Consider the following 15,567-nt stretch of genomic DNA (forward strand, 5'->3'; position numbering starts at 1 on the left):
TGAAAGTATAGAAGCAGAAGTGAAAATGGGAATTCAATTTTTGCATGTTTGGCATATCTTGATTCACAATGACGCTTTCTTCACAAGTCCACTTCCACCCAAATGGCTAAGGGCCTGTTTGGGTGCTCCAAAACCATAGTTTCAGAAGCACTTTTCCGCAAAATGAGATAACCTCCTCCACATATTTACTTCGTAATCCGTAAAAGCACTTCTGAAACCATGGTTTGATTTCTATCCAAACACTCCCTAAAACTCGTTTCTAATGTTGCAAATGGGGATTCCATGTAATTGGGTGTGAAAATACTATATTTCTAATTTTGATTAAGAACGTTGGCTGAGAAATTTATCTGAGCTTCAAAATTTATATTTGTAAATTTAGCAGAGTTTATATTCTTGCTGAGACTCATACTGGTGCGCAATGAGATTGCTTCCAATTCCAAACTAGTTTGGGTCAATTTTTTTCTTTCTTTTTCCTTTTTTTTTTCACGGCTGAATAAAGTATGACTCAGTCCAACTAACATCATCTTTGTCATCTTCAACTATTTTTCCTTGCTCTTCATCTTTACTGTGATCTAATTTAGAGTTCATCGTAAAGCTTGAGAGCCTCAACCCTCTGAATGTCTATTAACAGTCCAATGCTGTCAGAAAATCCACCCGCGATCCTGATTGGGCTTGATCATGAATGATTTTATTCCATCGGCAAATGTTATATATATAAAAAACGGAAGCCCCGGATTCCAACAGTGGCTGTAGTTTAGTGGTAAGAATTCCACGTTGTGGCCGTGGAGACCTGGGCTCGAATCCCAGCAGCCACATTCTCTGTTTTATGCTTTATTGAAGTGAATTTTCCCTTTTGTCGTCAAACCGAAATCCCAATCCAACCCGACTATTTCTTTTGGGACGAAAGAAATTCGTTAAAACTGATAGGCGCGCAATCTCCCTATTGGAGCAGACGAAGAATGGCGGCCGGCGATGAGAAACATTGTAGAAAATGGCGTTATACTTGGGAATCACAGTCCCACATCCCAACGCTTCGTCTCTTGCTTTTCGCCAAAAATGCTAATCCTTCTCTGCAATGTCTCAATTTGAAGGTTCAACTTTTTCCTTCTCAGTCTCTGGTGGCGGTGAGCTGGTTTGAACCCGCCCAAGTCTCACTTAGGGTTCCGATTCCTAGGGTTTTGGTTGACTTTGAATCGCCTGTCAGTTTTCGAGCTTTGGATGATCACATTGAAGTGAAGCTCCTACTGCTTTTGCCTGTCGATCATCCAGTTGTTTCAAGCTTCGATTCTGTGATGAATCTATCTGATGATCCCGTAAATGCATTGCCTGATGTATCAGAGCCACTAGTAATGGGATCTGGTAATCTGAATGTATTGGCTAAACTGTTCGTTAATAATCAAATTCGGGATTTTAAAGTTATTTCTCGATTAAAATTGAATATTTTGTCGCATTCATTTATCCTTTTCATGTTCATTATCACAATACTAACGTGAAAACCCGAGGAACAGAGATGTTCTTGGTGTTGTGCTCTTATTTGAAAGCAAACTAGACACGTTTTTGGGTGGGTGGTACGTGGTGAACTTCATCACTTATGAATGATGGAACTTATATTTTATAGAGTCAAGCCCTTTCATGACTGTGGTTGTTTGTGTTCTATCTGTTTCCTTTCCGGTGCGGATAGATTGCAATTTTGAGTCCTGCGTCTAATATCTTCCTTTTGACGGATATCTTGGTGGACACCAAAGCTACTGTGGGCATGTTGAAAAAATAGATAATGAAAATTAGCTATATATTCAGACACAATAATGTTGCAAACCCTGCCGTTTATATTCTAACCAGGCATGGATTGAACATTAACCATTTCGATAAAGCTCGCTCTTGCATTTTGGGTTTAGCATGGCTTTGCGATTAGTTGTATATTATTTTACTTGCTTTATTTGTAATTTGGTGTTCTACTTCTTTATTTGGTTCAGATGTAAAAAATTTATCTTCCAGAGCAGCAGTTCATTTTTACTGTGGAAGTTGCTCTTTCAAGTTGACTAGAAATCCTCTCAGGTAGTGTGTGTGTGTGTGTGTGTGTGTGTGTGTGTGTTTTGGGGGTAACTGGTTGGGTTTATATTTAATAGCAAATTGTTTGATGATTGCATTTCTTCCTAAAAGTAATAGAGCCTTACTGGCGTAATAATTTATAGTTTTCATTTTTCCTGTGAAGCTTTTTTATTTTCTCTTTTTTTTTTTTTGGCACAACTCCTCTAGGAGTTTCGTTGAAATGCCATCAGTCAATTGGCGAGAGGTAGCTGACAACTGGTTTGGGGCTTGTTGTTGTTCATTTGGAGGCATAAGTGAGAAGTTGGTGATCAAATATGCAAATTCTTATACTTGTGCACCAGGGGTATGCCTATTAAGCTCTACGTCTATTACTCTTTGCAAGGATGATCTGATAGAATATAACTTCCCTGAACGTGGTGGAGAAGAGTGTAATTCTAAATCAGATAAATTTGAAGAAGGAATTAACAAAGCTGCAATAAATTCGGAGATATCTATGGAAAGATCTTCGACTTGTAGTGAGATTGGTAAAACCATATATAATTCTGACGAGAGTTCAAGGTTTGCAGATTCTCAGAATGAAAAACTTAATGTGAACTTGGGACATGAAGTTGGTGAAGAAAAATCTAATCATGATGACTTCTCTCGTTCATACCTGGATTCCCATGTCCCTGCGGATGTGGCCATGGCTTCCAGTTGTTGTGCTCATATGACAAGCAGCGTTCACATTCTTGAGAATGAGGATTGGCAACACCAATGCTGTGAAAATGCTAGAAAAGAACATAAAGATACAACAGCCATGGAAATTCTTGCAAGTCAGAAATCTTTCCTCAATGGGTTTCTTGAAGATGTTTTCATGGCTAGATCTTCCAATCTTTCAGAAGATATTGATTGGTGTGAATTCACGTGCCCTCAGTGCAAGTCTGTTCTTGGAGCCTATCCAAGCTGTAAGGGCGAAGCCCCTGTAGATGGAGGAGTACGATTGTTTAAGTGCAATATTTCAACTTGTTTGCCAGTTAGAGGATCTGGAGACTTGTTCAGGTTAGCAAAGATCTGTTTTTGTTTAGTATTTTATTGATATTTTTTTGTTAGGAAAAGGTTTAAAAATAAAGTGCCAATTTTGTTTTCTTGCTGATTCTACGGAATAGCTTGTATAGAGTATGAATAATTCTTGAACTCCTGCACAGGTAATTTGATTTGATTAGTCTGCTTACTGTTAGAGCAAGTGGAGGAAGGAAATTTTACGGAGAAATGATACTTTTTTCCTTCTTTCTAACCATTTATATGGACAAAAATGCTGCTGCAGTGACCATGTTTGGGTCCTTTAAATGTGCGTCTTCCTGCCAATCTCTTCCGTATGCCGATTTATTATTTGTTCGATATGTGATCTCAAAGATTGCCTATTTATCATGCAGTTATGTTCATTATGCACGGCTAATATAGCCGTGTTAAAATACCTAAATGCATTGGCAGTTGGAGAATAAGTTCTCAGCATACTTGAAAGTTCGTAGTTTTCATATGTCATTAAATTATTTAGGATGAAAATTTACTGGGCTTTGAGCCTCATTTGTGCACCCCAAAGGAAAAAAAAAGATCTTAATGAAAGGCGAGCGATACTCGTTAGAAGCAGTAAGTTTCTCGATCCTGTGCATGAGTTCCCCCACTCTGTAGCTCCTTGCCTTTACTTTCATTTTCCTTCTTATTGACATATGCCTTGGAGAATTAGCAGAATATGATTAAAAAGAACACAAGATGAATTTTTATTTTAAGTTTTCTGTTAAATACTATTTTTTCAGGTTAATTTGTTATATATTATATTAAACAAATTTTCAATACATTTTGATACCAGGCAATATACAATGGGAAAAATGTTTGCAAACAAGCTAGTAGAGTGTGCAAATGATGAATCATCATTTCGGTTTGCGGTCATAGATCTGAAAGCAAAGTCCCCTGCCCTGCAAATCATTCTTATAAATCCAGATACATGGTCAATTTCTGGTGATTGTTTTATCACTGAGGATTCTGAGGTGCCTAAACTACAACTACAGCCCGTCATCAAGTTGCTTTTCTCTGAATGCAGTACTGCTACAGAACTTCAGTTAAGGTTAGCTATCAATTTATCTCTCTTGTTACAATAACTAAGTCTGTTTCAGAATATGGAGCTGTTGTCTGTTTTAGTTTCTTTTGAGGCTTTCCATAATGGACTTTGTTTCGCTAGATGTTTCTTGCTCCAGTTCCTCAACCCTTGAGTTTGTTCCCCAACCAAGTGAGTTCATTACTCTGTACTGAGATAGAAGTCATGATTTGTGGCCTTAAAGTTTTTTTAACATTACGTTGTGTATATTTTACGGGGAGTATTGCATCATGATTACCGATGTTTGACAATTTGACATACAAACTCATTTGACAACCGATAAAACATTCAGAAGAGGGTAAAATAGAATCCTTCTCCAAATATCAACTCAAGTGAGCATGAGTGGTAAAGGCTCTTGTCACTTGAGCAATGGTTGGAGTTTTGAATCCCAACCTTTATGCATGTAGCAATTTAGTTGGGAGGAGCCTACTTTTTGTCTTTAGTCGACGGGAACAAAAAAATCTTCTCTGAATTATTAATGCACCGGATTGTATATCTCTAGTGAGTTTTGCTTTCTGTGATAAACTCAAATACAGGATGGTGGTTATCTTGTCCTAGCGAGTAATGGCTACAATTTGTGCAGGATGACGGAGGAATGGATAACAAATAACTCAGCCGAAAGTATTTTTATGCTGACTTATCAAATAAAAGAGCTGGTGGCGTCAATGATGTCAGGAAGGGATGCGTATCCACCTTCATATGCGTCCATTCAGGGATTATGTTTGTCATCTATGCAACGGTAGTAATCTGCTCAAACTCAGCATTGGTGATCTAAATCGACTTATATGCCTGGGCGAAGAACACTGGAGTGTCTGAAATTAGAGTAAACCAATGTTGTATCGCTGGAACTGTACACCAACGTCAGTTAATAGCCTGTGTACAGTTCAATTTTATAAATATATATTTCTCAATTTATCGGGGGGGAAATGTTTCGTATGAAATCTACTATAGGCATGGCATTTATTTATTTCAAGTTCATTGTGCGTAAACTTTTTTAGCCATTTATTCATGGAGAAAATTGGATGCATTGAACCAGTTCCATCAAAAGTGGGTTCCATATAGACATGTGCTATAATTTTGAGAATACCACCGAGTCCCATATCTTTTTCAACGTATTAATTCAATTGAATTTGTAAAATGTTAAAGATGAGCTGAAGCATGAAGATTGCGCTCTGATATTCTCTTGCAACTGTTCGTCGTGTATTTTGTTTTAAAAATGTTTCTACATCCTATTTTGAATATAAGAGTCAAATGGAGATTGAATTTGGTGAAGTATAAGATGTTAATTTTTCCCCCCTAAATTTCTAATTTTTTTTCCCAAAGTATGGGTTTTTATTAAGTAGTTTCAATACATATAATTAAAGATAATAATTTAACAAAGTAAATCTTATTTAGTATAAATAACAAATTTAACTGATTTGGTTAATATTTTCAAATTAATTATTTGCCTGCCTCAATTTCTACTCAGTAACATTGTAATCTGTGTGAATTTTGTCCATGATGGAATGTTCACTCATTAATGATCTCACCATCAAACTGGATTAAAACAGTGGAGTCATCGAGTGAATATTATGAAAACTCTATCAAATCTCACTTGTTTTCCCCCCCTCAAGGTATCAAATCTCACTTGAATCGTTACTAATTACCACTAAAGATCATTTTCAGAACACCCCCCCCCCCTCAAAAAAAAAAAAAACCATTGCCTCCAAGTCTCCAACGATGATTCTCAATGAGGTTCTAGGAAAATTCGTGGAATTTTCGGAGACGACTGCGTTTAAGGTGCGCATTAAACGACATGACTTCAAGTCCTGCATTTGAAACTCGTTACGACCGCCGTTTGTTTTGGTGCCTGAATGAATCCTGAGTGTTTCCGGTATCCTGGACTGGAAGATGCAGCAATAGCAATATCGGTTGGCCGTTGGCGCAGTTTTATCTCGAGCGTACGCTTCAAAAATCTAAAGCGACGCTGACACTGAACCACTCCAAAAAATGCATCCCTCAGAAATTTTAGTAGTTTTGGCCGTTGGTCGGTTTGCCATCTTACCCTCTCGTGTAGTCTGTTATCTTTTGATTTGAATTGCTATTGGACTAATTGTTTACTCACAGTGATTTTTAATTCGTTTCAGCTGTTCTTTCTCAGACGCTCTGGGTTGCTTCAGTTGTGCACCCGAGTTCCAATTGCTATGCTTTTAATAATTCGAGTCACATTGTTGATTTCGTATCCTACATTCTTATACCTTCAAAGTTACGTACTTTGAGTACGCTTTTTAGCATGCAATTTACAGCTCGAAAATCTATTGGGTTTGTGGCATTTGCTGTTATTATGTACTTATGTTTATGACGCTTGAAGGAATATATAGTTTGACAATTTTGGATGGAGTTGCTATCGCTTAACCCGGTAATCAGAGCAGCTGGATCGGGCAGACTTTTGAGTACGACGGGAAGGGGATGGTAATGCTCTCAATCTGTTTGTGATATGTCCAGAGGTGTCTTAACGCCTGTATATGAATAATTTTCTTCACACTTTCAACGTCATTCTAGTTCTAGGTAAGTTAGTCTCCTTGCCTTGCTGCAGGACTCTGACTTGGCGGTTCGATTTTGCAAAGATGTAGAGACTAGATCACAAACGGTAGTCCATGTTGCCATGCCTTCGAGTACTTTGTTGTTTTCTTGCTCTGATTTATTTCTTTTTCCTGCCTTGTGCATTTATAGTAGCATTTCGCTTATTTGATGCATGGTATGTTCAGTAGTTCATTGTTTACTTTTACAATCAGCTTCTCTAAAACCTTAGGCATCATCTCTATAATATAAACCGCAAACGTCCTGGAAAATTATAAGTTAAGAAAAACCAATCATTTGTTTTTCATTCCTTCGTTTAAGAATACAAGGGCAGAATAGGGTAGCTTTTTTTTTTTTAAATAATATACACATTATATCAGGTGGTTCCTGATACTTCAGTTCTGTTTTAAATTCCCTTTCGAACAAGTCCTCTTTCAGGGGAAAAGGGAAATAAACTATGGACTCATTTTCACTGTTGTTAATGCAATCACAAAGTGCTCCGTAACTATTGGTGGATTTCATATCTTACCAAGATTTATTATCCCAACCAGGTCTCAAATTAAGACACCGTAGTACGAGCGCACTGAATAGTTCTTGTTGGATACTTCATTGCTTGGGTTTTCTTGCTTCCTATTTTTTGCTACCAAGGCACAAACTTCATATATTATTGCATGCATTTCTTTTCCATGCATTTCATTATAAGTTAAGAAAAACCAATCATTTGTTTTTCATTCCTTCGTTTAAGAATACAAGGGCAGAATAGGGTAGCTTTTTTTTTTTTTTTAATATACACATTATATCAGGTGGTCCCTGATACTTCAGTTCTGTTTTAAATTCCCTTTCGAGCAAGTCCTCTTTCAGGGGAAAAGGGAAATAAACTATGGACTCATTTTCACTGTTGTTAATGCAATCACAAAGTGCCCCCTCACTATTGGTGGATTTCATATCTTACCAAGATTTATTATCCCAACCAGGTCAAATTAAGACACCGTAGTACGAGCGCACTGAATAGTTCTTGTTGGATACTTCATTGCTTGGGTTTTCTTGCTTCCAATTTTTTGCTACCGAGGCACAAACTTCATATATATTGCATGCATTTCTTTTCCATTATACGTTTGTTCATTTCATTAGCTGACACCAAAACCATTTAGGGATATGTTGATTTTGGCCGATATGATAAATTGAACTACTTTGCTGCTGGTTCAGGCCAATCTGATTTCATCCAAGTAAGTTCCTTTAGTCCTTTCTATCTTGTGAAGCATGAACAACAAAAGTGAGGAATTTACTATGTATTAGTTTTCCTCCGTCTTTGTTCATTTATGCTAGAGGTGACTATCGATAAAAAGAGTGAGACACACCAAATGAGTGGTAGTAATATGTTATGGAAAATATAAGTAAATAAAAGTTAGTAATCTGACTATTGCTGTTTTGTTGTTGATGCCTGAGTATATTCATTCTCATTTATCTCTGTTTCCCTCTCCGAATCGCTCTTCCCCTCTTCTCTTTCTTTTTTTTCTCGTTCCTTCTCTTGCCTTCCCGTAAATACCACAGCATAGTAACGAAAAGAGGATTGAAAGTAAAAACGTTGGAAGGCATATGATGATCATTTGTTATTTATTAATCACTTATTTTTTTAATTATATTTCTTTTGGGTAAAATTGTTAATAATAATATATTTGAAACTGGAGAAAGGATCAAAATGAGGACCTCTAAAGAATTTGTTATCTCTTTTGTGGCTAACGCAATACTGCATGCACAGCAGCAAGACTGAAGTAGATGATAGTTCTATGTGAACATCTAAAGTCTCATGGTCCCACTTCAATTACAGAATACTGTATTTGTTTCATACTTGAGAAAATTTCACTTCCAACTCATCTCGTTCCTGTTTCTCCGTCTATTGTGCACACGCCTACTTTTCCCAAGTCTAATGCATTTTCCCAATATGTGCAGCGGTTTTACAATGGTGACCTGTCAGGTTGTGAACAAAGTTATGATAAAATGGGTCGAACAGCCCAGGTTGATATACTTTGGAATGATCTCTCTCCTTCTTTCATTCCTTCTTGATTAGTCAGAATGCATGAATTGTCAGTCCAAGTTGATAATGCGAAAATGCTTGATTTGTTCTTCCCTTCTTTTGTGGGTTGTGTTACAAAATTATTTGGTTTTTCATCTTTAAATAGTCAGTCTTATCTTATCTTGGAAGATTTACATGTCTTTTTCTTCTGGATGAACTTCTCTCACGGTGAACTCATGTTTTTCAGGTGAATATCATATGTGGGACTTGTCCAAATGGACAATGTAAAGGTGTGTATAGTGTATGCTATTCATTGGTTTGTTTATCCTGCAAGCATTTGTCTGCTTGTCTGCTTGGCATTTCTGTGATGTCTTAACTCCTACCTCATTCTTGATTGCTCTTTTTTGTGGTCCGTTACTTTAGGTTGCTTAGAAGTGAATGGAAACCACCCAGTAGCATTTTAGGTTACTAGATAGCCGAATTCAGTGATGTATGTAATACAGATTGCCTTTATGTTGTTGCTTTCTGATTGCCATAATGCCAGTTTGAAATGGTCATTTCTTTTAACAACGATTTTTAAATGCAAAATATTTCAAATGCTTCATTGTGTTTTCCACTTGCAGGTCGACTTGGATGCATATGCAATGTCACATACGAATCAAATTGCAGGTCTTCTATAATTTATGTTGTTTTCATCTATCACTTTCTAGGTCAAAGTTCAGATGTCGAAAAACTTCAGTCACTAAGTTAGCACTTTGCAGCTTCTGTAAGTCAAAGTAATAGAGTCAATAAGACTGTTTATTTGAAGTTAGACTGCAATAAAATTATTCATGGTCTTGGTATTAAAGTAGTTCATGACACGGCATAAGAGCCTCTATGATCAAGTGGTTTAGAGTTCAATACTTGCCACCCTGCTGCATTTCCTTTGCTGGGATTAAATTTGAGCACAAGGTATCGTGGGGATGCCCTTATTAATACTCTAACAAGGGCTTTCATACACAAGGGGGCTCTAAGAGTGTAGTAAAGTTCTTAATGAGCTTTAATTTAACAGTTTCGTCTTTTGATCTGGAGCAGGTTAATGAGCTTTAATTTAACAGTTTAGTCTTTTGAGCTGGAGGAGGCATAAACAGTTTTATTGTTTCTTTTTCCCCAGCACTTTCACCCTTAGGAAAAGATAAGAGGATTTCTTAGGTTTTTCTTAGCTACTAAATGTCTCAAACAATCTACATTGATGAAACCTTATGTTGACAGAAGGCTTTTTGAAAAGACATATCTTGATGAGGCTTGTGTATCTCAAACATCTTATATGTGGTCTTTGCTGTGTGCTCAGAGTTTGGTGGAACTGGCTATTCCATGTGAGAAACCTGGTCCACGAGTATTTCAAGGCTGCACTGTTGGCTTTCATCCGCGATCATGGGAACTGGTGAGCAGCTCTGTCATTTCCATGTATGCATAATTCCTCGAGAATATGCCTAATTCCAGGAATTAAAATATAGCACTTGATAAATCTTCCTCTTATGAAATTTCAGGTTTATAATGGCATGACTCATTTGGTTTTGAGAAGTCTCACAAAGAATTTAGGTACAGAATCTTTTCTGCTGTCTGGATCTGCAGCCAATGGGGAACCTCCTACAAACTTTGTCACCCGCAGTGCTGATTTTGGATTGGAGATGTATGACCGCACTTACTTATTGAAGGATATCAATGTCACAAAAAATGTTTCTTTTTAACTTTAACCTATCAACTTTTTCCAGGTGAGGTGGCCCGTGATGTTCCCTATGAAGTTCATATCTCAATCCCTGTTGAGGGCTATGAACCAGTTCAATTTGTTCTTACAAAAATGTGTGGTAAGCTGAAATTCTTAAGCACTCTCTCTTTGCCTTTACATGCATTTAATTATTACGAAGAGTATGCAATCTATAGGCCTATATTGAGGGTGTCACATGTAGTTTTTGACTAAATTAAAGATTTGGTCCTTGAAACATCACTCTCCTCTTAGTTTGGTCCTTCAACTTTCTCATCTCAGTCAAGCGAATGATTATCCCTGATTATTTTTGCAGAATATAAGCAGAATCAAGGGGGAGGTGCTGCAAGAGGATGGGCAACATTTGGAGTGCTCTCTTGCATGTATTGCAAATTCAATAATTGGAACCTATAATTAGGGTTTCCGTCCCATATTTAGTTCATAATTTTTATTTGGCTCTGCGTTGGCTTGTCACAGACATGCATAAGTTTTTCCCTAATGAGTTTACATCTCGTAACAACTTGTTATTGTACAGTTTCGTTGTCTCTTCGACACTGTTTTGCTGTGGAGGTTGGGTTCATTTATAAGACAAGAGTGGAAAACCAGGTGAGACCTTTTTCTCTGGTTCTTTCACTTGCAAGCATAAGATGGCCACTGGTTCTTGATTACGTCTTGTCTTCAAATACAACAGTGTCTAACGTCTTTTTCCCCCCCTGGCAGCGTGGAATTGATGCATTGCCTGGCATGACTATACTGTCTGCCTTTTTAGAGACTGTGAGTTCAGATCTCCTACTGATATTTATCTGTCCGCTAGAATTGTTGGCAGGAAAATATTAAATATTTGATTTAGTCAATTCTGAATTCTTTTATAGTTCAGGTCATTGTCGGTAACCAATAAAAATTAGTCATATTAGCCTATTAGGAGTAACATGAAGAGAACTGTGTTTCATTTTTGATTCAGTATTGGGTGTGGCACTTGTACACATAGATTGAGTGATCCTGAAGATTAATATGTTCAATTTGAGGGTAAAACTACCAAAGTGTTCACATAAATACAAAATTGTTTATACGGTACGTCTGTAATCATTTAAGTTTCCATTAATGCTGTGGTACATAACCCACCGATGGCATTGCTATAATGGCTCGGTTTTCATTCAGGTGCATCAGGACCATATTTCATAACTTCGTACTTTTCTTATTCTGTGATCGAAAAGAAAAACAAGAAAGGAGAAGGAAATGAACTGCGAAAGCAATAGAATTGAAAGTTTGTTCTGTAGGAAATACGAGTCAACTTATTTGCCAACTTTTCTGATATCTCTTCTTGTGTGTGGAACAAAAATAGGTGAGTCACGCAGGGCAAGGCTACTCGCGGCCTGAAGACCAAAATAGTGCCTTTGCCAGTGAAGCCTCTTGGGAGCGCCCTCCTGGTTCTTCCCAAGGAGCATGGAGACCAACAGAAAGAAAGTATGGCTCTATATAAATGTGTGCAACCGATTAGTTTTTTTTTTTTTTTTTTGGGAGAAGATATCAATGTTTCTTTTTTGGGTATTCATCCCGCCAAAATTTTTATTTAGATCGACTCGGATTATGGGGGGATTCTGTAGCTTCAGTCTGATGTATTCTTTGTGAACATGTTCAACGCAAGTTTAAAATCTTAATAAGAAAAGGTATAGTGATAGCAATGCATTAGCCTGAAATTTGCGCTATGTGCTTTGCCGTGGGTCATGCTGCGGTAACCAGAAGAAACTCTGAATTCATTCGAATTTGTCAGTTGCTACGTTAGTGAAAACAATAATTGATCGCATAACTTATGGATCGCGCAATGCAAGTGAAACGGCTATATGGTGTTTTTTACTTCTCCGCAATTGTCATAGCTAAAACAAGTCAAGGCACTTGCCCAATGCGCATTCGCTTGATTGATGTTATAATTGGACTCTGCAGGACTGACATTGGATCCTCCTGAGGTGGGGAAGGCTCCCACGCAGAGTCCAATTATATCCTAACCCTATTGCTAGTTTCGCATACGCCCCTTAGGCCTCTAATATGATATTTATAGGAGGGATAATTAATCTGCAAGTCCTTATAGTTTCAACCAATTTTGAATCAGGTCCTTATAAATTTTTTTCTTTTTATCAGATCCTTATACTTTCACCTGTTTTTAATTAGGTCCTTGCATTTATTTTCTTTTTATCAAGTCCTTATAAGATCACCTTATTTTTAAGTAAGTCCCTGAATTTTTTATTCTTTATTTATAAATTCTAATAGTACTATTTTATAAACATAAAATAGTATATATTATGTAATATTAGTTTATAAACAATAATATTCTAAAAATAATGAATTATTATAATAATTTTATTTTTTAGCAAAAAAAATTAATTGTTTTAAAAAAATTTCCTTAATTAATTAATTATACCTTTTATTATATAATTATTAATATTTTATATTTCAGTACTAATTTATTTAATTAAGTTCATATTTAATTAATAAATAAAAATTAAACTAGATGGACCTAATTAAAATTTTAGTGAAATTATAAGGACTTAATAAAAAGAAAAATAAATGCGAGGACCTAATTAAAAATAGATGAAAGTATAAGGACCTGATAAAAAGAAAAAAAACTATAAGGACCTAATTCAAAATTGGTTAAAACTATAAAGACTTCCAGATTAATTAACCCTTTATAGGAACCCTGTCATATGGACAGCGCAGTGGGGGGTAAAAAAAATAAAGAGCAGGTTAAGTATGAATTCATGAAAAGTAACAGTGGTGATTGATCCCCGATTTTGATTAATATTCAAAAATTAATAAGTATAAACCGTACAAGTTATCATGAGGATTTTTTTCTTTTTGGGAGCAAATCATTAGGCTTTTTGAAGTTGGTATTCATATTTTTTGTGTAAAATATCATATGATCTTTTTGATGTTATAAAGTTTTGTCCACAGATAATAAAAGAAATTAAAAAATATCTTTTCGATGTCAACAAGCTTAAGAGAAATTTGGTAAAAAAAAAAAAGATTAAGAGAAATTTATAGGCTGTAGCCAGTGCAAGTGATAATCAACATTCATGATTATTTGAAATGTCATAGTGACATCTGGAAAAGCAACGAGTCTGGTGTTTTTGGACTATATTTTCCCTTTAATTTAAGAGCCACGAGTTAATCCAAATTTTAATGATTGAAGGTTTTTTTTTCTTTTTTGACCTTGAATGATTGAAGGTTAATGTCAAGTAAAAATCAGCTTTTTTCATGTGACAAAAAGGATTTGGACTATAGTGCATGTGAGGATGTACTATGGAAACAAGAGCTCCAAGGGACAAAAGCCATGGTTGAAATTGCGTCCGTTTTCATGTGAAAGCATTATGTTTTTGTTTAATAGCCCTTGTGGGGTAAATCATGTCTTGCAGGAACAGGAACCTTCTTCAAAGTAGAGCAGATGTTACATAACGCGAAAAGGTCGGTTCCATTCCATTGGGCAACGTGACTCTCATCGATATAATAATACATCATTAAAAAATTTAAAGCGCTGTACATCCTTATAAGCACCGATTAACTTTGACGTATTCAAATTTCCTGTAACATATAAAAAAATGTGACTAATTTTGTATATGTTGGGTGATATATAGAGTAAATATACAATTTGAAAATATATTCAATCATATTTTTTGCGTCGTTTTTCATTCCAATACCATATACAATTGTAAATATGTCAGTTTGATAATACTCACGAGAGATACTTGATTTACATCTTTATGTTTAACACGAACACTTGTTACGTTGTGATCATGGTTATTTGAGAAACTAAAGAATTTATAGGTAATCAAAAGAAGAAAAGAAGCAAAGTGATTCCACTTATCCAAATCCATCACGCAAAGCACAAGTTAACCACATTTCTTATCAGTTAAAGTTATTATTAATCGATCAAAGATTTCTAGCTTTCCCCAACAATTAGAGCTCCACACACACACACACATATTGTATTGTATTCCCCACCAAAAAAAGGGCAAGAAAAGCTAAACATGTACTGCTAGACGCCTAGACGGTGATAAGATATATAAAATGCTATGATTGAAGAAAAGCTCATGTAAACATATGTAGCTGATTGGATGGATTAGGTATCCAACTCTTACCATTCTTGCATCACGTTGCACCATCGACACTTAACCTAACATTCTCTGTAATACTTTGTTTTGGCACTCTGCTGCACTTTATGCTAAACCTGGACGCGCAGGAACACATGCCCCACCTCATAATTTTCATTAAGATTCTTACACTTTTTGAGGTCAAAGATGTCGTTCCCATTTAGAGATTATTTATTCACACATCATCAGAGCCACGCCTCAACTAAAATAATGAACACCAAAATCATCATTATCTACCTTGATTATGTTAATTAAAGAGAGGTGATAAGGTCAAAAAGATATTCCGTCCTCTTTATATATATTCCTTTACGAGAGATTAAACATTGACCTTGTAGCTGGCTTTCTTAGCTTGGAGAACAATACCTGCAGGTTGACCACCGTGCTTTCTGGAAGCTCAAATGGCCTCTTGTTTTTGAGTGAGTGATTTAGATTAGGTAGTGTTGATATAAAGACAGATTCAACGTGAATTAGTCTCTCGAACAACTTTGCCTCCATGATCTTGTGCTATGATTCTACGTCCTCATCACTCAAAAAAAAAAAAGTTTAATACATTGCAACTCCTTGTCTATTTTGGATGGGGAAAATTAAAAATAAAGATTTTCTTACAAATTAATTATTCAAGAATACCGTTACAACAATTTGTGATCTCAAAGTCTGGAATCACAATTAATATAATTCCATGATTATACTTGTAATGCATTAAAAAAAATCTTAATGTATTTATTTCTAAAAGTTTTTTGTCACTCTTCCTCTCATACTCCCATCATTGTAATAGTCAGAAAAGTACTATTCCAACACATTTTTTATCTGTTCAAATTTTAAATGCAACAACAGAAAACTTTATCCTATTGAACGAGATAAACTCTATGAATCACATAATGCTATTGTATTATATCTCAAGCTAACTCTTGTAATAAGCCATTAACCA

General features: G+C 35.9%; 1 protein-coding gene, 1 non-coding gene and 1 pseudogene across 4 annotated transcripts; all 3 read left to right on the forward strand.

The window, feature by feature from the left end:
• The first annotated feature begins 743 nt into the window (after positions 1 to 743).
• Positions 744 to 815, forward strand: TRNAH-GUG (transfer RNA histidin (anticodon GUG)). Its single transcript has one exon. It is a non-coding gene; the product is annotated as a tRNA-His (tRNA).
• Positions 816 to 885: 70 nt separating this feature from the next.
• LOC114761954 (uncharacterized) lies at positions 886 to 5,221 on the forward strand. Of its 3 annotated transcripts, none has more exons than XR_003742205.1 (5): positions 886 to 1,359; positions 1,974 to 2,055; positions 2,257 to 3,087; positions 3,234 to 3,376; positions 3,896 to 3,972. XR_003742205.1 is itself a non-coding variant. In XM_028951400.1 (5 exons), the coding sequence occupies exons 1-5, from the start codon at positions 960 to 962 to the stop codon at positions 4,921 to 4,923; spliced, it is 1,728 nt and encodes a 575-aa protein (XP_028807233.1). In that variant the 5' UTR covers positions 891 to 959; the 3' UTR covers positions 4,924 to 5,221. The 3 variants fall into 3 exon arrangements, 1 of the variants encoding a protein (XP_028807233.1); XR_003742206.1 differs by lacking the exon at positions 3,896 to 3,972 and adding an exon at positions 3,462 to 3,837; XM_028951400.1 differs by lacking the exon at positions 3,234 to 3,376 and adding an exon at positions 4,764 to 5,221 and having other exon boundaries at positions 891 to 1,359; positions 3,896 to 4,150.
• An 812-nt stretch (positions 5,222 to 6,033) lies between these two features.
• Positions 6,034 to 12,194, forward strand: LOC114761960 (uncharacterized; annotated as a pseudogene).
• The last annotated feature ends 3,373 nt before the right edge of the window (positions 12,195 to 15,567 follow it).

Source organism: Neltuma alba, unplaced genomic scaffold (genome assembly GCF_004799145.2).
Source record: "Neltuma alba isolate B1F8T4 unplaced genomic scaffold, ASM479914v2 tig00011155_pilon, whole genome shotgun sequence".
Classification (NCBI taxonomy): domain Eukaryota; kingdom Viridiplantae; phylum Streptophyta; class Magnoliopsida; order Fabales; family Fabaceae; genus Neltuma; species Neltuma alba.